This window comes from Artemia sp. Qi Xiang Cuo, chromosome 18 (assembly GCF_049724085.1).
Source record: "Artemia sp. Qi Xiang Cuo chromosome 18, ASM4972408v1, whole genome shotgun sequence".
In the NCBI taxonomy this organism is placed as follows: domain Eukaryota; kingdom Metazoa; phylum Arthropoda; class Branchiopoda; order Anostraca; family Artemiidae; genus Artemia; species Artemia sp. Qi Xiang Cuo.
This window is the reverse complement of record NC_142811.1, coordinates 16544286-16569592: the sequence shown is the minus strand read 5'-3', so window position 1 is coordinate 16569592 and position 25307 is coordinate 16544286. Positions and strand designations below refer to the sequence as shown.

The window sequence follows — 25307 nt, the reverse complement described above, 5'->3', positions numbered from 1 at the left end:
CCTAAATTACCTCTACTGAGGGTTTGAACAGTTTTTTTTGCAAATACCTTGGAACTGTTTTCGTAATAAAGGCACAGTGGCCCTTATGGTGAGTTCAAAGGCGTTGATAAAATGGTTTCTCAGTTTATGGGTACCTTAGTCTGGGAAAAACGTTGTAGCATTGATGGAGTATTTGAAACAGCGTAGGTATTTTCGAAAATCATACTACCTTTCCATAACGTACAAATAGTAGTTCAAGTAGGGATACATTTTTTTATTAGACAATGAAAAATAATGACAAAATACTCTGATTATCCCGATCACATATACAGTGACCGTCATCAGCAGATGATCGAAATATTCTGAGTTTTTTGTCATTGTTTTACTGTCTAATAAAATGATTATCCCTATTGGAACTGTCATTTGTACAATCGAAACAAAATAATATCTATAATAAAATTCAAAGATAAGCAACGTCAAGAATAGCTCAAATAGCTTTAAATAAACGGAAAAAAGGAAAAAGAAAGAAGATGAAACAATAGAAAACAAATTTAAATGAAAGCAAACGAAAAAAGTGTAAAAGAAATGAAAAACGTCTAGCTAAACTAATTTCTTTTTTAGAACAAATGTCAGCAATGTTTTCCAAGCCAAGTAGCTTTTTTTTAAAGGTTGAGAGACAAACTTTTCAGCGTGTCTGACAATACCATTAAAAGACGAATAAACTGACGAGTTTATGATAATTCAATGCTTAAGCTGCAATACTTATATATATATACATATATATATATATATATATATATATATATATATATATATATATATATATATATATATATATATATATATATATATATATATATATATATATATATATATATATATATATATATATATATATATATATATATATATATATATATATATATATAGTAGTTTTGCGTAAAAATCATACCCAACAATCTTATACACTCCACAAAAGCCCTTGGCACCTGCCTATGGGTCCGATCTGTTTACGCCTATGAATGGATAATATAACTACTGGAAACTAGAAAAAGAATAAACTAGAAAAAATAAACTAGGAGGAGGATAAAACAATAAAGGATAAAAGGAAAAAGGATAAAAGAAACTATAGAAACTAGAAATAGGATACATTGGAACGCAGCACAGGAGAATAGAGAAACATCAGTATTGCTCTACTCTATACAGTCAGGTGATCTATTCTGTACTCTGGGTACACACACAAAATGTATAAATCGACAATCATACGTTGATTAGTACCGTCCTACGATTAAATTTATAATTTCAATTTTGGATAAAATTTGAATATACTTAAAAAATTGGCGATGAATAGTAATTTTGGTGAAAAGTTCTTGTTAATATTACTACTAAAGAATTTTGGTTGGATGAAAAGGAGTATTATTGCTTATATGGATCGAAATTCTATGAGACTTTTGATCTTCTACATAACTGAAGCCATCACAACCTATATAATAGGAATTTCTTATCGATAAATACATTACATATATTTCTTTTAAATACATTGAACTGCTTCATATAAATAGAAAAAGAAACATATTACCATTTAGAATTGCTGAAAACCAAGTTACTAGCAGTATTTGCCACCCCCAAGGAAATTTCATGGCGGGGCTGATAATGACCTGTCTTGCCTTTTCTACCTGTATGCTGGTAAATATGGGAATGTAACATATTAGCTATATAGAGCAACATTCTAAGCAATGCACTGGCTAGCCAAGAGTAAGAAAACACATATAGCATAGTTTGTGTTTCCTGTTAAAATATTGGGTCTAGTAATGATTGGTAGTCTTTTTACTAAGACCCCCTCTAGATGTAAATAGCGACGAAGACCACAATGCCTTTCCATTATAAACAAAAAATGACAACTAAAACAATAGGGACTTTTTTTTGTAAGAGAGTAGTACCCATCAGAATTTTGAAAAACGCCTACAACAGCATAAAGAAGACATAGACCAAGCCCAAATTTCTAATAGTTCGAATGGCTCCTTTGATTCTGCTTTAACTAGCAATAGTTTTGATAACCCCAGCCACGCGATACTTTTTGAGAAAGCCTCTCTCATTATTAAGTACTTAGGCATAAAACAACTTTTTCGGGAACCAATTGAATTTGTTTTTGTCAACGTAATCATTTTATCAACGCTGAACATTTAAATATGTTCAAATCTTCAATTTTTAAAATTGAACAACGTTTTGTCAACGTAAAAACTCAATTATTTTTTTAAAATAGGGATTTGGGGGACTACTCATTAAATGCCTTATGCACCAATTTAATTAAAAATGATCTAAGACAATATATTACAAAACCAATAGACAATACTAGTGAACCTGAAACAAAAAAGGCTTTGAGGTCAGTTGCCAAAATGGCAAGAGTGGCATTGAAAGCGTGTATTTAATTATTTTTTATTTCGTCTGAGTAAATTGCATTGACTCACCTCACTTTATATATCAGTCCTGGTTGAATTTTGTTGAAGTTATGATGCTAAGGCTGTTTCAAAACTTTTTAGTTTTAAAAATCGTATTTTAATGCAAGTTTCTCTTTTATAATATGTATTATGCTGAGGGCAGCCCATGAACATAGGGTCAAAATATTCATTTAAAGTTTGGAATTCCAATGTCTTACGAAAAAAAAAATTCGTATTGTTTTTATTGTTTAACTCCTCTAAGTTCTCATGCTTACTAAGTCATAACATCTCCGAAAATTTTACATAAAAAAATTACGAGATCTACCTCCAGTAATAAAAGTTCCTTCGTGCTTGTTAGCCCCAAAAATAACGTTGACATCTGTTAGAAAATCCCCTCTTTCCATCAAAGCCCGGGGAGCGTCTGTAATTAATGGGTCTGAACCAGCTTTTTGAACAACAGGTGACGTACCACCGAATGGAGTTCTTCCGGAACTTAACTCTTCTCTCTAAAATATGGGAGTAGAGTGACATAACAATATTCAAAAAATTTTAAAATTTGAAAATGGTCCAAAACAAAACTACAGATAAAAAAAAGGTGCAGCTCTGTATCATTGAACAAAGTAGTCCGTTTTGTTCCGTTTTCTGTCTGAAAAACGAAACTTGACAACAAAATTTATAAGGGAAAAATCTAATATAATAAAATTTAAAATCAAGTAATATATTATATTTTTAGTATAATAAATTTTTAATATATATTTGCACGAATTCTTATGTTTTAGTCTTCCGCAGGAAAAAATTTCTTTGTCAAACCATGAAACAATATATTAAATATGACAACAAACAAAATTTCAGGCTTTTGGGTTTTGGTTGAAAAATGATGCATTTTTCATACTTGAACAGAAAAAGTTTCCATTTTAGTTCCACTTTTGTCTTTGGCAGGATTTCTACTATTTTTATTTGACAGATAAAAGCCTTCCAAAGGAGACAGTGACTAGATGATACACTGCTCCCAGAAAAGAAAAGCCTTCAGCCTGAGTTTCTCATTTCGCTTAGATTTTGGACCCAAGTTGAGGCTAAAAATTTGACCTTAAAAATATAACATTCACATATAACAGCGTTGACATTTTGTCTGTTGCAAAAGAAAAGAAAAACGACCAATTGTTGGTGATATTTTATCAACCTTCTTTCGGTGCCTCTGATAGTTCTAGACACAAATAAGGTTATACTTCTGCTAATTTAAGTCACCATCAAGCCACTGAACGTCATAGCCAATGTGTGATCATAATGTAGGTTATTTGGTTGAACAAGCTGCCAATCTTGCATGGACTGAAGCCAGTAATGGCCGCCAAAATAATGCGTGAGGATATTTGATCCACTGACCACGCTGCAAGCAGAGATCCCGTGAGGAGCAATTTGAAGTGGGAGAAAGAAGTTCTCTTGTTCTATATGGGTTCTGAGGATCAACTGCCTCTTGCCACTGATGGTTAGGAAGTAGTTGGTGACTCCACTCTCTTTTTTCAGGAAATACTTTTCCCTACCAAAGCCAGTCTCAAGTTAATGAGCTGGGATCTATGGACAGAGGAAAACAAGGGTGGACGCCTTGATACTATCAAAGAAAGGCCTTCTACAAAGAGAAAAAATAGATGGAAAAGCCCAATATCAAAACTCCACACCTGAGAGGGCACCACAATCCCAATAACTCTTATTATAAAATTTTTCATGGAAGGAGTGGAGGCGACGGGCTATTGCGGCCTGATTACCACCTCATTATCGTAAGTCTGCCCACAGTGATAATATAAAATAAAACGACGGCATATTTTTCAACGACGAATAAAGCCAAAGACACGTTTCTGACAACAGAAACAAAGAGGGTGTAAAACATAAAAAGTACTTTTACATTACGTAAAAAAAGTACTGACACTGATCAGTGATATAAAGATGAAAGTAAAAAAAGAAAGAAAGAGGGACAAAGAAAAGAAAACGACAGTGACACTGATCAGTGAAAAAGGAAGTCAGAAAAAAAGAAAGAAAGAGAGTCAAAGAAAAAAATCAGTGACGCTCATCTGTGAAAGAAAGATGAAAGTCAGAAAAAAGAAAGAAGAGAGTCAAGGAAACAAAGCAGTGACATTGATGAGTGAAAGAAATACGAAAGTAAAAAAAGAAAAAAACAGAGTAAAAGAAAAGAAAACGGTATTGAAACTGGTCACTGACAGAAACATCAGTCAGAAAAAAGAAAGAATGGGAGTCAAAGAAAAAAAGTCAGCGACACTCATCACTGAAAGAAAGATGAAAGTCAGAAGAAAAAGAAAGAAGAGAGTCAAGGAAAAAAGGAGTTACATTGATCAGTGAAAGTAAGACGAAAGTAAAAAAAGCAAAGAGAGTCAAAGAAGTAAACAGCAGAAAAAATCAAAGAAAGAGAGTAAAAGAAAAAAATCATTGACAAACATCAGTGAAAGAAATATGAAAGTCTGAAAAAAGAATGAAGAGATTCAAGGAAAAAAGTAGTGACACTGATCAGTGAAAGAAAGACGAAAGTCAAAAAGCAAAGAGAGTCAAAGGAAAAAAATAGCACGGACACTGATCAGTGAAGGAAAGATCAGTCAGAAAAAATGAAAGAAAGAAGGTCAAAGAAGAAAAAAGTAGTGATACTGATTAGTGAAAGAAAGATGCAAGACAGAAAAAGAAAGAAAGAAAGAGAGTCAAAGAAAAAAGCAGTGACACTGATAAGGGAAAGAAAGATGAAAGTCAGAAAAAAGGAAGGAAAGCTAGTCAAAGAAAAAACATTAATGACAGTGGTCAGTGAAAGAAAGGTGAAAGTCAGAAAAAAAGAGGGTAAAAAGCAAATCAGTAAGACACATGAGTGAAAGAAAGCTGAAAGTCAAAAAAAAAAAAGAAAGCGAGTGAAAGAAAAAAAAATCAGTGACGCTCATCTGTGAAAGAAAGATGAAATCCAGAAAGAAGAAAGAAGAGAGTCAAGGAAAATAAGTATTGACATTGATCAGTGAAAGAAAGACGAAAGTCAAAAAACAAAGAGAGTCAAAGAAAAAAATAGCACGGACACTGTAAAAAAACAAAGAGATTCAAAGAAGTAAACAGCAGTTACACTGATATGCGAAGGAAAGATCAGTCAGAAAAAAAATGAAAGAATTAGAGCCCAAGAAAAAAACAGATTGACAAACGTCTGTGAAAGAAAGATGAAAGTCTGAAAATAGAAAGAAGAGATTCAAGGAAAAAAATAGGGACACTGATCATTGAAAGAAAGACGAAAGTCAAAAAACAAAGAGAGTCAAAGGAAAAATAGCAAGGACGCTAATTAGTGAAGGAAAGATCAGTCAGAAAAAATGAAAGAAAGAGGGTTAAAGAAAAAAAGTAGTGACACTGATTAGTGAAAGAAAGATGAAAGACAGAAAAAATAAAAGAAAGAGAGTCAAAGAAAAAAGCAGCGACACTGATCAAGGAAAGAAAGATGAAAGTCAGAAAAAAAGCTAGTCAAAGAAAAACAGCTGCAACACTGTTCGGTGAAAGAATGGTGAAAGTCATAAGGAAAGAGGGTATAAAAAAAATAAGCGACACACATCTGTGAAAGAAAAAAAAAGAAAAAAAGTAGTGACGCTGATTAGTGAAAGAAAGATGAAAGTCAGAAAAAAAGAAAGAAAGAGAGTCAAAGAAAAAAGCAGTGAAACTGATCAGGGAAAGAAAGATGAAAGTCAGAAAAAACTCTAGTCAAAGAAAAAACAGCTGTGACACTGTTCGGTGAAAGAATGGTGAAAGTCAGAAAGAAAGAGGGTATAAAAAAAAATTAGCGACACACATCTGTGAAAGAAAGACGAAAGTCAGAAAAAAGAAAGAAGAGATTCAAGGAAACAAAGAAGTGACATTGATCAGTGAAAGAAAGACGAAAGTAAAAAAAGAAAGAGATAGGGTAAATCTCAGAAAAAGTAAAGAATGGGAGACAAAGAAAAAAAAAATCAGCGACGCTCATCAGTGAAAGAACGACGAAAGTCAGAAAACAGAAAGAAGAGAGTCAAGGAAAAAAAAGAGGACATTGATTAGGGAAAGAAAGACGAAAGTAAAAAAACAAAGAGATTGAAAGAAGCAAACATCAGTGACATCGATATGCGAAGGAAAGATCAGTCAGAAAAAATGAAAAAAAGAGTCAAAGAAAAAAATGATTGACAAATATCAGTGAAAGAAAGATGAAAGTCTGAAAAAAGAAAGAAGAGATTCAAGGAAAAAAAGTAGTGACACTGATCAGTGAAAGAAAGAAGAAAGTCAAAAAGCAAAGAGAGTCAAAGGGAAAAAAATAACACGGACACTGATCAGTGAAGAAAAGATCAGTCAGAAAAATGAAAGAAAGAGGGTCAAAGAAAAAAAAGTAGTGACGCTGATTAGTGAAAGAAAAATGAAAGTCGGAAAAAAAGAAAGAAAGAGAGTCAAAGGAAAAAGCAGCGACACTGATCAGGAAAAGAAAGATGAAAGTCAGAAAAAAAAGAATGAAGTCAGAGAAAAAAACAGCAGTGGCACTGGTCAGTGAAAGAAAGATGAAAGTCAGAAAGAAAGGAAAGAAAGAGGGCTAAAGAAAAACAATCGGCGACTTATATCAGTGAAAGAAAGATGAAAGTCAAAAAAGAAAGAAAGAAAGAGAGTCAAAGAAAACAAGCAGTGACACTTAACAGTAAGAGGAAGATGAAAGTCAGAATAAAAAAGAAAGTGAGTCAAAGAAAAAAAAACAGCAGTTACACTGATCAGTGAAAGAAACATTAGTTTTGACTGTTGTTTGACTGATGTTGAAATTAAAGAAAAAAATAATTAAATTTCTTGCAATGCCTGAAAAAAATGATACTTTGAAAGTAAGAAATTTCCTTTTGTTTATGAACTTTTTTGAATAAAAAAAGTTCCCTTTCTGATGAAAGGGAAAATAACGGTTTTGTTTTGTGACAGTATTTCTGGTGGTGACAAAAAGACAAATAACAAAAAAGTAATGACAAAATGAAATTCTATAGAAAGATTTTAAATAATATTCTTTCAAATAGTATACAATTTATTGAAAAAAACGATTACTCATTTAGTCTTGACTAGCCTTTAGATTTTCATTTTTATCACCAGACCTGGACAGATTCATTTTTGCCTTATAGTATTTTATTTAGTAGTTTTAATTAACTAAAGTAGATAATATCGGATTTATCAGCGTCTTACGTCACGTTTCGATAGCCACGTCAGACTCTCGCGTCTCTAGTTAGGGAAATTCACTATTTACACATATAGAACAAAATTAGTATTATCAAAATCCTAAATAAATATTATTCATATTATTTGAATCCCAATACTGTCATTTCCAACAAGGAAAATTCCAAATGAAAAATAAAAACATGGTTATTACAATAATATTCATATTACATCACAGAATATTTCAGGAACAACTTAAGTTATCAAGAATACCAAGAACCATACATACAAACACGGCAGTGGGAGGGAAGAGAATGGGGGGTAGTTTTAAAATATTGGTTTTAATGGCCTCCTTCCCTGAATAATTAAAAAACTTGAACTAATTAATCTATATTGGGATTTTCAACCATGCGGTTTAAGAGAAATGCTTTTTAAGTTGGGGTTGTTGGGGTTTTTAAGAAAACTAGTCTCCCCCTCCCCCTCACACCGGAATGCCAGACTATTAAAATGTAATTATAAAGTAAAAAATTTATGAAACATCGGAAATACAATTCTAAAAATTGAAGAAAAACCTGAAAAAGGAAAGAATTCCTTTCTTAACTGAGACTAAACAATAACTAAAATGAGAGGGTATTCATGCATAATTGCCAAATATCAAGAAAAAACAGTCAAAACACATTTAACACCCACAGGATTATCATGGCTGGAACTCCTCATGATTATTGAGCTTCTTTTTCATTTATTTAATTTTTGAATTCTTTTTTCATGTTCAGTTTTTTTTATTCTTTTGTGGACGATTTTTTAAATAAATTAAAACAAATTAAAAATGAATATACACAAAAAGAACCAGGGCTTCATACAAGAAAATATTCAAATAGAAACATAGTTGTAAGGATGATTTGTAAGAAAAGAAAGGCTAAAGCAAAATATAAATAAAGAAAGGGTTAAAGGCTTTTAGAAAGATACCTATGTGGGTTTCACCCTCTTTTTTGGTTTCTGTATAGATGTGTTTGAACTTTTTCAAGAAAAAAGTTGGAGTTTCAAAATGAAGTTTCAAAAAAGATGGAGTTTTGTGAAAAATTCCACATCCGTCTACATGGGTTTCGATTTTCTAATTATACTATTTCATGCAAAAAAAAATCGCCTACGAAGTTGAAAAGGTGAAGAAACAAAAATAGTACTTCTATTTGCATGTTTTTAGTCTTATTACTATTATAATCACTACTTATATAACCTTAAGATTCCCATATTTTTGATAAATTTTCAACTATCGTTGTTTTGTATATTACGGTTATAACACTACATTGTTTAAATATATAAACTGTTGATGCGATCGGAAAATTCTGCTGAAAAATATTGATGATCTCAAATATGCTCAAAGAAGTATATTTCAAAGTAAGTTAAAAAAAACTCTAACAGCACTAATTTTTTTTATTGATATAAAAATATGCTTTACCGCATATTGTAGATACGCCAATGTGAGAGCATCTGCATCTACATTTCTTAAACAGTGGATTATTTCTTCTGGTAGCTCAGAGGTGCAATTTACACGCTGAGCAAGGATGAGTGTATCAGCAATGGGATCTGGATCATATGCCCAGTCTAGTAGAGCGGAGCCACTTTGGGCAATAGCATTTCTGAATAGACCTGTAAATAAGGGAAACATTAATATGACTAGATATAAATATCTCATTTTTAAGGCTTATATTTTGTCAAGGGCTATAGAGGTAGGGCAAGGGCTATAGAGGTATTTGTCAAAAAATCCTGTCAAAGATTTTAAGTGATGATTTTTACAATAGCAGGAAACTAAAAGGATAATCGCTTACAGTAATTGTACCATCTCTTCCCTGATTTCCTTTGTCCTCTTCTGTTTTCCGGAAGAGGAAAAGGGAATTCTCTCTTTCCTTTCGAATCCCTTCTTCCTATCCACATTTTTTTGTTTTTTCCCAGAATTTTCCTTTCCTCTTATACTTTCCGGAAGATCAAAAGGGGATTCTCTCTTCCGTTCCAAATTCCGTTTTCCTCTTCCGGTGCTCGTGCTATATCCGAATTTTTCAGGTTTTCCCCAATTTTTTACAAAGAAAATTGGCTCACCAAAATCTTCAAGAAAAAATTACTCATAATTGCATAAACGTTAGTCCCAAATGTAAACAGCCCATTTGTAGTAACGTTAATTTTTCGGCATATTTCGGAGAGCCCGGGGTAGGGTTTGGGAAGTTTTGGGAAACCCAAAAAGGTTTGAGGATAGTAGAGACACTGATCTCGTCTTACATTAAGCAAGACAATTCTTTAAATTAGATTCCAAAATGAAGAATTTTACTACCTGAGCATTTACTGATAATTTCAGAAAGCAAATGAAGTTGTCAATGAAGGAAATAGCCAAAAATAATGCTAGCCTAACCAGAAAGATCATTATTGAATTTAGCATGCCTCCAACCTTTTTTTTTACACCTTAGCCAAATAGTTCGAAAACACAGCAAATGTACGCTATTACCTATTTTAACTTTTTTGGTGTCAAAATGATAGACCAAATTGGTCTTTCAATGTGAGCACCTTACCAAGTCGTAGGCCTAATTTGAAACTTGAGACTCACTCAATTACTTACTTTAACTAACCCCTGCTTTAATTACTTTAATTTAATTGCTTTACATTAATTACTTAGCTTACTTTAATATTAGCCCGGTCGTGTACAGTATCCTCATTACTAAAAACTACAACCATAGAGCATTGGTAATTTATAGAGGGTATAGATTATTTTAAAAAGGGTATAGGTAGGGTATAAAGTAGAAACTGGCGATAGTGTCGACAAAAGAAAAAAAAGTATTAATTGCATCAAGCGCTTTGCGTTTATTTGCATTTTTCAGCCTAATAACAATTAATAATAATTTAATTGTCGAAATTAGTGTAATAATATGTGTCTGATACCAGCTTTTGACAAAAATACAATTACAAAGCTTAAAAAAATGCGAAGAGATGCTAAAAGTTAAAGTTGAAAATTTTTTGTTGACACTATCGCCAGTTTCCGCTCTTGTGAACACAGACAAAACGTGTGTTTTATAGACGTCCAACTGAAATAATTTTGTGGTGTTTGGGCTCGTCTATCCTTAGTTTCTCCTCAGAGAAGTTTCTCCTCAGTTTCGTCTATCCTCAGTTACGCATCCAAATACCCAATCCTTTTTCTTAACCTAGTAAGATAGACACATGTATGTATACTTTTTGTCTGTGCCTATGAGTTACCTATGCTCTTTGGCCCGTACCTTGTATGTAGGCGTACCCTAGATTTTTGCACAGAGGTCTATATAAGATAAGAATTAAAGGCTTGCCTATTTTGATGGCAGCCTTCTATTACCCCTTAGGAAGAATTCAAGAATAAACTTTTGACTTGACATTTTCCTGATTTTTTTTCATACCATAATTTCGTTTGTTTCTTTTATTTAAAAAAGGGATACATCAATGCTAATATGTGATTTTCTTCAGTTTTTGATACGGAGGGCTGAAACCTCCAGTTGAGGGCGTTTGATCATGATGATTCTATTAGGATATTTTTTAATCCATCACAGTTTTCAAGGGTCTCAAAACTCTTTTTCGAAAATATCAGAATTTGTTAAACTTAACATAGATAATATTTAGCATTCTTAAATAAAATTCAAAAACAATTTTTTTTACATTTTAATATTTATCTAAGAATGGGTCTCTAAATTTTCGGTTAGTATAGCCTATGGGCTGCTCTTTACTAGATTGTAGCTATTGCTGCAAACTTGACTGAAGCCTATCTTAGTTCCTTTGTCTTATCTCTATTACCCCGCGAGTGTCATAACTTTTGTATGATGTGAGGTAAAAATAAGTAAGTACAAATATTATCATTGCGCTTACCTTGCACAAGGCTTAACTAAATGTTGACTCCAAGCATGGTATTAAAAAAAAAATCGGCCTACCTTCCCGAGGAGAGGGCAGAATTAACCAACTTTGTCTCAAGCAGTTCCATTTGAATGAACCGTTTAAGTTTTATTATTATTATGAGTGGATTCTCAACAACTAACCGAAAGTAAAGAGAGACTTAGTGGGTCTAAGTAAAGGGCTACCTGTGCTAACAGTATCCACAACTCAAGACAAACGATGATTATAACGATATACATGCGCATTTTTGCGGTAATTAAATAAGAAAATAAGTTTTTTCAACTGAAATTAAGGAGCAACATCAAAGCTTAAAACAAACACACATTATTGCGTATATAAGGGATGTTGCCCCTTACTCAAGACCTTGCTCTTCACGCTAAAGTTTTTCAGTATTAAAGAAAACCTTCTTTTTTCTAATTAAACGGCCCTTGCGTTTCAAGTGTAGTTCTTAAAGAATTTGGACGAAAAGTCAAACTTTATCGTAAGGAGCGAGGCATTGCGAAGAGGACAACCTCCCTCATATATATGTAATAATTTCTGTTTGTTTTAAGCTTTGATGTTGCTCCTTACTTTCAGTTGAAAAAGTTATTTTCTTATTTAATTTCTGAACCTTTATTAGATAATACCGAGAAATCTGGCTTCCAATAAAAAAAAATCCTTCCCCCCACGGAAAATTTCTCCACGGAAAGTTCCCCCCACGTAACATACGTCCCCTCCCACCGCCATGAAAATTCCCCTTATAAAATTTCATTCTTGCTGAAAGTTTCCCCAGGAAAATTTCTTGTGGATGGTTCCGGCTGAAAATTTTTAATTTTTCTTAGCACACTTTCATTAAAAAAAAGCAAAAAAAAACCAACAACTAATTTGTAATTGTTTTTCAAATGATGCAAGAAATCTTCCCTCGTCGAAATTGCCCCCCCCCCCAAGTAGAAAGTCGCTCCCGCAGAAAATTAATCCTGGAGAATTTATTCCATGGAAAACTTCCCCATTAAGAATTTCTCCCGTGAAGAAAACCCTACGGAAAGATTCTCTAGAAAATTCCAACCCACGGAAAAATCCCCGCACAATTCTGCTTATCTCCCACTTGACACTTTTAATCGTTGGTTGTTTACCTCTTGCTTGCTCGCAAAGAAGAAGGAGTCCAACGCTGGCCCCACCAGCACTCTCTCCAAAGATGGTTACGTCATCAGGATTACCGCCAAAACTAGAAATATGCTTTTGGACCCATCGTAGACTCTCTATCATGTCGTAGATACCAGCGTTTCCAGGCATGTCATCGACGTCAAGTGATAAAAATCCTAGACAAATAATAATTATGATTGAATTAAGAAAGAGCGATTGTTAAAAGAAACAAAATAAGAAAGCTGCCGACCTGCAAAATCTAAAGATTACCTTACCTTAGATCTTAGTTCCTTCGGTGCCATTAGTAGCGCATAGGGCGTCAACGAAGCCTCTGCACTCGTCTTGAATCGATGCTGCAGCGCTGACATCAGGTACTAACAAAGTCTCAGCCACCATCCTCAGATCTCGGTCAAAAGTTGGCTGCAAAGTGTTCTTTGGACGACCTCTTCTTCTTCTGATGCCTGGTTTACAGTCATAAGTTATCCGAGGAAGGCGGTTTTCTTACATGCGGAGTATATGTTCTAAATTCGTCCACATCTTCTTCCTTAGAACAGTAGTAATGAGAGGCTAACAAGTTCCATTACGAATTTTAGAGTTATTAACTCTCTGGTGTCAGCTTATATTCAAAATACTCCTTAGGCACATATTTTCGATTGCAAGTATTCTCTTTTTGAGCTGTTATTCATTTTCCAGCCCTCACTAGCGTAGAGGAGTATGGGGAGCGCATTGCTATTGAAGAGATGTAACTTCAGTCGCAAAGAATATTTGCTTTTCCTCCAAATGGGCTTTATTCGATTAAAAGCTCCGGTTGACTGAACAATTCTGCGTTTAATCTCGGTCATTATTTCACCATCATAATCTATCCAGCTACCCAACTACCAATATTAAACCACCTACCTCTCTTCCTAATAAATTGTTGGGGGGGGGGGGGAAGATCAAGTGCAGCTTGATACATTCTTGTTTCATCGCTGAGTCAGAAATTAGCTTATTTTACCTCAAATCAGAACTGTATTCAATATTGCAACCAGTTATGACTTTCCTGGATTTTGTAGTCTTTATCCGATTGTCTTCTGATGTGAACCACAGCAGTGAGTTGCAGCCCATCAAAATTTCCAAAATACTGTATCTCATAAGAGAAATTTCGGAAGAAAAGACTAATTTAACATGCTTTAAGGAGCTCATTACTGATCCCAAAATTATCCTTATAAGTAAGGACTATTGATCTACGGCAAAAAAATAACATATTTTTCTGGGTTCAAAATTGTATTTCCATTCTCCGTGCTAACTATCTAATATTGCCGCTGGTAAAATAGCAAATGGTTTGCTCCAATTTCCGTAAGAATAAGAGTACTATTGACCTTCAGAATGTTCCCTAAATACTGTTTTACCATTCCTCTGCCTCAGTAAAAAACTCTACTACCAATAACTTACTGCAGCAACAAACCACCTGAGGCCGTCACAGCTAAGCAAGCTCCTTCTCCATCCCAATCTATTCAAATCCCTCCTCTTCACACCTTCTCAAGAAGTTGTGATTTCCTTCGAAGTTTTCCTTACGACATCTTCCTATCCCATTCGTGACAATCTGCTTTTGGTTTAGACCGAGAGAGTTCGCAGACAAGGGTGGTCTTTGGCTATCTTTCATCCTTCATTCGCAAAACGTGTGCTAGCCATCTCAGCCTTTCTCTCGCTATAGCCCTAGAAAGCGGAATTGAACCTCATTTTTCATAAATATTATTGTATGAGATAGGATCAGTCACTCGGGCACCAGAAGTAATCCATAAGCAATTCATCTGGAAAACATCTAGCATACCCTGCTCTGTCTATCAGAGAGCCTACGCTTCAGAGCCATACTTGACCACTGTCATCACTACAGCTTCAAATATTCTACCCAAGGTTAGTCACAAACGCCGAGAATGAAATGAAAAACTCAAACAAAGCTAAACGATTTGTAATAGTAGGTAGCAAAAATATCGAACCCGTGTGAAAAAAAAATTCTTTTTGGATGTTTAATTTTTCAATTAATATTCTATCTAAGAACTCATTCTGTCAAAAAGGTCATGTAGCTTGGTGTATATCTTACCTACTTTTGGATTTTAGTCCAACTTTGATTTCCAAAAATTTCTTACCTATATTATTGCTAGAACAAACCTTCCTGCACAAAAGCAGAAGTATGAATTGAAGAAACTCAATGAAAAGAAAGAATGAAGAAACTCAATGAAGAAGAAGAATCACAATACATTGAAGAAGAATTGAAAACTATCCTGGTAGAACAACGTCTGATTGATCTATCTGATACAGATATTAAAACTCGACTTCAGTTTGCACACTACGGAACCGGCGAAACACTCTGGAGCCTGGCTCAAGAACAAGTGAAAACCATCCCTGTATTCCCAGTTAAGAATTATGCATGGGTTCCCAAAATACAATGTTGTATACATCAATCTAGTCAAATTATACTTTTTATAGAACTACCGCAATAGACTAAAATTGTCGATGTAGAAAAAAAAATCCGGATAGCATGAAAGTTTTTCTGGTGTAATACAGCTTAGCTATATTTGATTCGGCTTGTTTTTTCAGCTTTGACCGAAGAGTGAGAGATAGGGATTTAGATCCTTGTTGGATTGGTTGATTTGGTATTACAATTTTATGCTAGTTAAAAAAAAATTATACAGGGGTAAGGGATTAAATCAAAGCTAAAAGGTTCAATCAAAGGTAGGGATATAATTAAAGATGGACGAAAGCTAGATCAGTACTTAACTTCAATACCTCCATCTCCAAACTTCTTCCACTTTAAAAGAGACTTCTCTATGCCTGTCAAAAAAAAATGTCTCATAATGAGCAAATCAATTCCCTCAGGCAGTTAAACATATCATTGCCTCAGAAGCTACCTAGCAGTAGCGCCTGTTCCCAGACAAGGGGTTATTGTCCTATGACAATAACCCGTAGTCTGCCGTTTTCCTGCCGCTTTTCATAATCTTATAATTCTGAGGTATGATCGGAATTACGTCTCGTAGTTTTTTTCAATTTGCGTAGATTTTTAAATTTTTCCTTTGCTTGGATTTATACTACTCCTATTAAAAGTTGATGCTACTACTGGTGACTGATATCATTAGATCTCAGAGGTGGAGATACTTGGACAATGTTCTGTGAATACAGGAAACTCAGATCCAAAAAGTCACTTTATATTGGCAGCCAAACGGATGTCGAAGACTGGGAAGACCTCGGAACACTTTCCGAGGAACAGATCAGTCTGATCTGCGCAGTATCCATGCTTCTCTTCAACCCGATGGGAAAGATATAGACACAGCTGCCCAATTCAGAAAAGATTGTTGAAGTTTCTTGGATGCCCTGGGTGCCTCTGGTGGTACAGGTGGATCTAAGGTCTAAGATAATTAACAAGTCACAGCAGGACCAAGCTGCCTGAGGCCTACACAGATACCCGCACTTCTCCTCCATCCCTCTATCCGACAAAAGTTTGGAACTCACATCAAACTCTTCACCTATTCTATCCAAGGAAGATAAAGAAAACCTAGTGATCAGCCGCACAAAAATCCTATGCAATGTTGCTCATTCCACATTGGGTTTAAAAAAAAAAAAAAAAACGAGGAACACTAGATAAAAGACAAAATCATCTCTCTCTGCGACAAAAAGTTCCAGCTCATGAACAAGCAAGATAAAGAAAGCAGGGACAGATACAAGCAACTCAAAAGTGTTTTAGATAAAGCCATCCGACGTGCTCATCGGGCTTTTATTAAAGGAAAATGTAATCAATGTGAATCAGTCCTCAAGAAAGGAGACTCCCACCTCATGTATAGAAGAGTACAGGAATTGGCTAATAAGAAGGACATCAAGGCATGTTCCCTTCTCGACGAATATGGAAATGAAATACAATCCACAGACGAAATCCGCTCTCGATGAAAAACTACTTTAAAGATAAATTGAATTTGCTCTTCCACCCAGATCCAACAGTTCTCGACAGCTTCCCGTAACCTCTACAGACCCAAGTCCTCCTCCTCTTTGCTCTGAAATAGAAACAGCTTTCAGAGACCTGAAAACAAACAAAGCTCCCGGCCCTGATGGAATCCAAACTGAACTCCTGAAAATGAACCGTGAGCCACTCCTTGACCTTTATCACAAAATTGCCACAGTTGCTTGGGGAAAAGGTCACTTCCCCTCACCCTGGTGCGAAGCAACGATAATCCCCCTCCATAAGAAATAGTCTAAAGCTGTCAGTGACAACTACCACCCAAGTCTGACTAATCATGTCTCAAAAATCCTTACAAGAGTCATGCTTGGGCGTATACGAGCCATTTCTTCAATGGTCATTCTAGAATACCAAACAGGCTTCAGACCTAATAGATCAACAATTTATCAGATATTCACTGCACAACAGATCATAGAAAAGTACACCGAACTTGGAGGCCACATCTACCGCCTTTTATAGACTTTAAACAACATTTTGATGTCATATGCAGAGAAGGTCTATGGCACATCCTTCTTCACTTTGGCATTCCATCCAACCTAATCTCTTTAATCAAATACATGTATAAGAAGTTCAGGAGCCACGTCATCACTAGAGAAGGACTTACCGAAAACTCCAAAACCTCTATTGGAGTGCTACAAGGTTGCCTACTATCATCGGAGCTGTTCAAACTCTTGCTACATGCAGCCCTTTCACTCACAGACAACCCGTCCGGCGCTCTTATTGGAGGAATAGTGATAGATAAACTAGCATACGCCGATGGCATAGACCTAATAGCCGAGTCCCTTCAAGACCTCCAATCCCAGGCTAACAGCGTTCACTCGTCTACCAACCTCTTTGGGATGACCATCAACACCTTAAAAAAGAGAGCCATGCGCTGATCACGCAAGCCGGATTCACAGGGAAATTTCAGCCTTTGGCTTGGTGGAGATATCATTGAGAGGGTGGAAGACTTCACCTACCTAGGAAGCCTACTTACTTCTAATAACAACCATCTCAAAGAGGTCAAGAGACGCCTGACACTTGCGAACTCCAGTTTTAAAACCCTGATGAACATATAAGAATAACGAGACTTTTTTACTTTCTCATTATTCCGATTGCCATCTATGCTTCTGAATCCTGGACGCTTAAAACTTACGATGAGTGTCACCTAGCTCCCTTTGAAACCAAATCCTTACGACCCATCACTGGTATCACCTACCACGACAGAGTCTCTAACTCTAAACTTCTCCATAATCTGAAAGTCAGACTCAAAATACTTGATAAAATAAAACTTCAACAACTTAAATGGCTAGGACGAACCCAACGCATGGCTAGAACTTCCGAAGATAGCCTTCGATTGACTAGTACATGGTTCTCACACCAGACACCCCCAAAAAGATAGAAAGAAAACTTTTCACGTTATAGCCTGCCACAACTCCTCTGCCTGGCAAACAACAGAAGCAGCTACAGGAAGTGTATAAATACTGGTTAAAGAAGAGGCCCCAAAACGACCTTCAGGGACGGACAGGACTTGAGTCAAGTAAGTCAGTCGGTCATCTAGCAAATCTTCCTCCATTTTTGGGAGCGCCGTTGCTTCAGAACTATATTTAACCACTGTCATCACTGTATCTCACAATCTTCGTTACCCAACGTCACCTTTTCATACTCAATTATTCCTAGGCTTAGCGACTTAGTCTTATTAACATTAATTTTCAATCCTATTCTAGCACCCTGAAATCGCAAGACCTCTAAAAGTTCATTCACTTGAATCGCACTTTCATCTAGGATGCTTAGATCATCAGCACAGGCCAAGTACAGGAGATTTTACTACCCCATTTGATTCCCTGCTCTCTCATTGTCTTTCCTAGGGCTTTGATTTCTAGATTTTTAAATTTATAGATTTTTCTTTCCCTTGATTTTTTTTTTGTGCATCAGTTATTGTTGTATATTTTGCTTGTTTCGGCGTATTGCCGATTATATGAATCTAATAAAAAAAAACTTAGATTAAAACTCTAAAGAATATTTGAAATGCTGAAAAAAGGGAATATACAATTAATTATAATTATATTTACAAGTAGTTCTAACCTTTAGGTCAGGAGATTTCCCTGGAATAAGAGAGGGTGATGAATATTAAAAGGAAAGTCTTTCTAAAATGAAATTACTTTGGACCTCCTCAACATGAATTTGAATCAGATCTCTCCACCCTAATGGCCTTTTATGCATATATAAATGCACTTATTGCCAATAAAAAGAAATTATGTCTTTATACTTTGTAATAATTTTTATTGAGGATTGTGCTTTTTGACCATCACTCTGAGGCCAGTTAAAAGACAAAGTATCCCCAAAGAGATTAGAAGAGGTCATAAGAAATGATTTGAAAGATCAGGGGTGGGGTTAAAAAGTTTATTGCTGAACAGATTAGGGTAGAGGAGAGCGTGTACGGCTGTGGTGGCCTCAGGTGGCTTGGTTCTGCAGTAGTATCTTTAGCCTAAAGTTTATCCCTGAACAGATTAGGGTAGAGGAGAGCGTGTACAGCTGTGGCGTCCCTGGGTGGTTTGGTTTTGCAGTAATATCTTTAGCCTAAAGTTAATCCCTGAACAGATTAAGTTAATCCCTGAATAGATTAGGTTTGAGGAGAGCGTGTACAGCTGTCGTAAACTTTATCGCTGAACAGATTAGGGTAGAGGAGAGCGTGTACAGCTGTGGTGGCCTCAGGTGGTTTGGTTCTGCAGCAGTATCTTTAGCCTAAAGTTTATCCCTGAACAGATTAGGGTAGAGGAGAGTGTGTACAGCTGTGGCGTCCTTAGGTGGTTTGGTTCTGCAGTATTATCTTTAGACTAAAGTTTATCCCTGAACAGATTAAGTTAATCCCTGAACAGATTAGAGGAGAGCGTGTACAGCTGTGGTGGCCTCAGGTGGTTTGGTTCTGCAGTGGTATCTTTAGCCTAAAGTTTATCCCTGAACATATTAAGTTTATCGCTGAACAGATTAGGGTAGAAGAGAGCGTGTACAGCTGTGGTTGTCTCAGGTTGTTTGGTTCTTCAGTAGTATATTTAGCCTAAAGTTTATTTCTGAGCAGATTAACTTTATCCCTGAACAGATTAGGGTAGAGGAGAGCATGTACAGCTATGGTGGCCTCAGGTGATTTTGTTCTGCAGTAGTATCTTTAGCCTATAGCTTATCCCTGAACAGATTAGGGAAGAGAACAGCATATACAGCTGTGGTGGCCTCAGGTGGTTAGGTTCTGCAGTAGTATCTTTAGCCTAGAGTTTATCCCTGAACAGATTAAGTTTATCCCTGAACAGATTAGGGTAGAGTAGAGCGTGTACAGCTGTGGCGGCCTCTGGTGGTTTGGTTCTGCAATAGTATCCTTAGCCTAAAGTTTATTCCTGAACAGATTAAATATATCCCTGAACAGATTAGGGTAGAGGAGAGCGTGCACAGCTGTGGCAGCCTCAAGTGGTTTGGTTCTGCAGAAGTATCTTTAGCCTAAATTGTATCGCTGACCAGATTAACTTCATCTCTTAACAGATTAGGGTGGAGGAGAGCGTGTACAGCTGTGACGGCATCAGGTGGTTTGGTTCTGCAGTAGTATCTTTATCCTAAAGTTTATCCCTGAACAGATTAAGTTTATCCCTGAAAAAATTAGGATAGAGGAGAGCGTGTACAGCTGTGACGGCCTCAGGTGGTTTTGTTTTGCAGTAGTATCCTTAGCCTAAAGTTTATCCCGGACCAGATTAACTTATCCCTGAACAGACTAGGGTAGAGGAGAGCATGGACAGCTGTGGCGGCCTCAAGTGGGTTGGTTCTGCAGAAGTATCTTTAGCCTAAATTGTATCGCTGACCAGATTAACTTCATCTCTTAACAGATTAGGGTGGAGGAGAGCGTGTACAGCTGTGATGGCATCAGGTGGTTTGGTTCTGCAGTAGTATCTTTATCCTAAAGTTTATCCCTGAACAGATTAAGTTTATCCCTGAAAAAATTAGGATAGAGGAGAGCGTGTACAGCTGTGACGGCCTCAGGTGGTTTTGTTTTGCAGTAGTATCCTTAGCCTAAAGTTTATCCCGGACCAGATTAACTTATCCCTGAACAGACTAGGGTAGAGGAGAGCATGGACAGCTGTGGCGGCCTCAGGTGGTTTAGTTCTGAAGTAGCATCTTTAGCCTAAAGTTTATCCCTGAACAGATTAAGCTTATCCCTGAACGGACTAGGGTAGAGGAGAGCATATACAGCTGTGTCGGCTTCAGGTGGTTTGGTTCTGCATTAGTGTTTTTAGCCTAAAGTTTACCCCTGAACAGATTAACTTTTAGGGTAGAGGAGAGCATGTACAGCTGTGGTGGCCTCAGGTGGTTTGGTTCTACAGTAGTATCTTTAGTCTAAAGTTTATCCCTGAACAGATTAGGGTCGAGGAGAGTGTGTACAGCTGTGGCGTCCTTAGGTGGTTTGGTTCTGCAGTAGTATCTTTAAACTAAATTTTATCTCTGAACAGATTAAGTTAATTCCTGAACAGATTAGGGTAGAGCAGATCGTGTACAGCTGTGGCAGCCTCAGGTGGTTTCGTTCTGCAGTAGTATCTTAAGCCTAAAGTTTATCCCTGAACAGATTAACTTTATCCCTTAACAGATTAAGTTTATTCCTGAGCAGATTAGGGCAGAGGAGAGCATGTACAGCTGTGGCGGCCTCAGGTGGTTTGGTCCTTCAGTAATATCTTTTGCCCAAAGTGTATCCCTGAACAGATTAAGTTTATCCTTGAACAGATTAGAGTAGAGGAGAGCGTTTACAGCTGTGGGGACCTCAGGTAGTTTGGTTCTGCAGTAGTATCTTTAGCCTAAATAGTTGTAATTTTGGATTAGTTAAAAATTTTCAGAATCAATAAATTGTTTACACCGAAAACAATTTCCTAAATTGCGTTTCATAATTTAGGAAAATTTATGTCGAAATTTGTTCGTAAAATCCTTTCCATATTTTTATAGATTCAAACAGCAGCCATGTCGAAATGAAATTTATGTCAAATCTAATTTAAATATTTTGATACCAAGATAAAGACTTATAAAAGTGGCTATATTTACAATGTTCTATGGTTTACATAAGATTGATTGGCAAACCCCAACTCGACATAACTACAAATCCCTTTTGTGCGTAGAGAATTTGTCCTGTCCATCATGACAAGATAAGGTTTCATAACATACCCTCCAATATCTTTTCAGTTTTTGTCTTTATCTGTAGTCAACTTTCAAACTGAAAGCTGTACGAAAAATGTGGTTCTATCCCACTTTTAAGGGATATATTGAAAAAGGTTGAGATAGCCATTTCACGTTCTGCGGATGAAGCATGAAAAGTTGCAAAATATCATCCTTTTCGGCCAACCATCTTGAGCCAAAGGAAGAGCAGGTCGTCCCCTAATGGAATGGGAGAAGGTTGCAAGAAAACCTTAAAGGGATCTTCTTGGGAAGGGGTAAATAGGGAGGCTTGGAAAAAATTGGAATGGAAGAGGATGAGCGCACGTAGCTCTTTTTCCGTCTGGTGACTTTTTACTGCAGCGAATTGTGAGTAGTTGTAGTAGTAGTAGTAGATGGTCTTTTCATTCTAACTACATTCCAGGTCGATCATGGTTCTTCAAGACTGCGTAACACTGTGCAACGGCACAACATTTAAATAAGTTAACTATCATACAATTTTGATATTTAGGTGACGAGATTTTTCCAGAACGGGGGAGGGGGTTTGTTTCTTTCAAAGTTTAATGTGATTCTCTTTTTTGAAGATGTTTTTACGACAAAGTACGTAAAATAAAAGGGGTTCTGTGGAAATGATACTGTATTTGGGGCTCTGGACAGTGTTATCAGATGCTTGATATAAGACAGAGCAGTCATAAAAGCGAACACTGAGGAACTAAAGTACAATAGCATACTGAAAACAAAACATGTGTCAAAACATTTTCTCTTTTATAACATTAATGAATTCAGAATTGCTGACTTTCCAGGAATGACTATCACTGTATATCGAACAATCAATCTACTTTCATTAATTCTTTTCAGTAATCTTGGCTATACGGTGATTTTTTTTTTTTTTTTTTTTTTTTTTTTTTTGTTGTTTTGAAAAATAAAAAACATAGTAAAACAGTAACTTAAGTAATGGGATAAAAAAAAGTGTAGTATATAGTAAGGAAGAAGTACTGTAATGTAATATGTAGTAAAGTAATAGTGTCACATTACTCAATTGAAATTCAGAACTGTTTATCTTTTCAGCTTTCATTTTAAACATTTTCTTTTTTCTGAAGTCCAAAATTGCTGAGTCTTCTAGGAATGAATGAAACAATCAGTCTACTTTCATTAGTTCTTTCACTAATCTTGGCTATAGAGATTTTATTTCTGTTTTTGGTGTTGCTGTTAAGGTTTTGGCAAATAAAAACCTTAGTAATATAGTAATTTGAGCAATGTGATAAAGTAATAATGTAGTATATGATAATGTAGTTGTATTATAATGTAGTATATAATAAAGTAATTGAGTATCGTATTGTTCAGTTGAAATTCAGAACTGTTTATCTTTTCATTTTTTTTTGTACATTTACTCTTTTCTAAAGTCCAAAATTGCTGAGTTTTCCAGGAATTAATATCATTATATATTAAAAAATTTGTCCACTTTCATTAATTTCTTTCACTAATCTTGGCTAAATGGTGATTTCTCCTTTCGTTGTATTTGTTGGTGTTTTGACTAAAAAATCTTATACGTAGTGTAAGTAATATAAGTAATACAATAGAGCGATGCAGTATCATGTGCACCCGCAGGGGGGGAGGGGCAGGCGAGCCATGCCCCCCTGGAATTTAGACCGGAGTAGGAAGAAAATAGAAGTGTAACAACTAATCAAAGAAACATAATTTCTTATTTTTGTTTTGTCTTTAAGAACTGCTATGAAACTTGTTTAGAATCAATTCAGAATTTAGTTCAATTATCAGATCTTAGATTAACCCAATAGAGGGAATTATTTATCTATCCAAAGTAGACCGAAATCACAACCCGATTTAAGATGTAGAGTAAATACTCTCAAGGGCATTCTTATGAACTAGTAATAGTGCTACAAGCACTATTGCGTCGTACCCTACCAGGAGTCAGTTTGGTCTTGGTTTTCGCTCATATTTTGTCAAGCTAGAAACGTAAGTCCAATTTTTTTTTTTTATTCTTTTCTTAATTTTTAAAATATAATCCTAGTTAAGGGGTAAAATTCTAATTTTACCCCTTAACTAGGATTATATTTACCCCCTACCCCTTACCCCTTAAAGTCTATAATGATCATCCTGTGTCTATTTCATTGGTTGTATCCTATTAGGTCTTATCCTATTAGGAATTTTGCTTGCTTTTCTTTGATAATAATGAAACTTAACTTTTAGCTTAAACCCGAACGGGAATTTAGTCAAGATACCAGAATTTGTGAATTAAAATGTTGATCTTTTAATAAATCAACAAATAATTAATAATTAATCAACAAATGATTCTAAATAAATTACAAATAAATGGCTTACATTGAATAGTAAAATGTATAGCAATTAGTAAAAGTATTAGTAAAATAGTAACCATTCTTTTTTTATAGCGAAAGTCTTGGTTTTTCTATACCGGTATAGAATCACATTTATGTACCACTCGCTGTTTGAAATATGATCAGTCTAAAGGTATCATGACCAGTCTGGTGGCCGGCGTTTACCCCCCTCCCGGCCATTACCCCCTTATAAAATATCCCCCCCCCCGTGCAAAATACAACCGCGAAAAATCCCCCCCCCCCGGAAAACACCCGCCATGGAAAAAAAGGCTTTTTGAGAATTTTATTTCAGTTTAATTTTTTTAATTTCCGTTGGGGGAAGGAATTTTGGTACCTGTGTATTATGCGCCACTCACTCAAGTTTACGCTGTGTAAAATTAGAAAGGCACAAAAAACATAAACTTTGATCAGCGATCATCATAAAACACTTAAATTAAACACTACATTAATCTAATAATAGTACTTAGCCTAATACTTGGAAAAAAGGTCATTGAAAAAAAAACCATTTAACACATAAAAAAAACACTTAAATGAAACATTTATTTACTTTATACTGTTTTTTTTTCTTAGTTAACAAAATTTCCAGATACCTTGCTATTCTTCTTTAATTTTTTAGGGGTCATATATCAAGAAATAATTGTTTTCTGACTTCAAACTGTCAAAATACTTTACCCTCCCCCCCCCCTTATGTGCAAATATATAGCCCAAATTATATATTTCCCATATGTTTTGTCCTGCTATACTTTACCCCCTCTCCCCCCCCCTAATGTGCAAATCTATAGCCCAAGTTTTTTCAAGAGTAACGAGGAAACTAACGAAAAAAACGGTGTGTTCTCAAATTTTACACAGCGTAGACTTGAGTGAGCGGCACATAATATACAAGTGCCGAATTTCCTTCCCCATGCAGAAATTAAAAAATAAAACTCGAATAAAATTCTCAAATTTGGAAAGTCTTATTTTCCCCAGGGGGGATTTACCGGGCAGGGGGGCATTTTCCGCAGGGAATATTTTCTGGGGTGGGGGGGGGGGGGGTAATTACCAAGGGGGAGGGGGGTAGACACCTAGAACCGATCAGTCTATATGAGAAGTGTAGACAATTCCTCTGGAAAATATCTAACAAATCTTCCGTCTTCTGAAGCGCCCACAACTTTGAAATACCCCATTTGATGAAAATGAAAGCCAAATCTGGAGTTTGATTTACTGATTTAA

At 35.6% G+C, this 25307-nt stretch overlaps 2 protein-coding genes across 2 annotated transcripts in view; one reads left to right on the top strand and one right to left on the bottom strand.

Moving 5' to 3' along the window:
* Positions 1–25307, bottom strand: part of LOC148941250 (bile salt-activated lipase-like) — a 113838-nt gene that overhangs the window by 40807 nt on the left and 47724 nt on the right. The window contains exons 3-5 of the mRNA XM_089104686.1: positions 12593–12778; positions 9040–9230; positions 2743–2923 (exon numbers count right to left, since the gene is read on the bottom strand). Coding sequence (XP_088960812.1) covers positions 2743–2923; positions 9040–9230; positions 12593–12778 — 558 coding nt within the window. The remainder of the gene's footprint in view (positions 1–2742; positions 2924–9039; positions 9231–12592; positions 12779–25307) is intronic.
* Positions 3864–5790, top strand: LOC148941251 (uncharacterized). The gene is given in 3 exon segments (XM_089104551.1): positions 3864–3900; positions 4774–4836; positions 5630–5790. Coding segments are annotated over 3 exon segments (261 nt in total).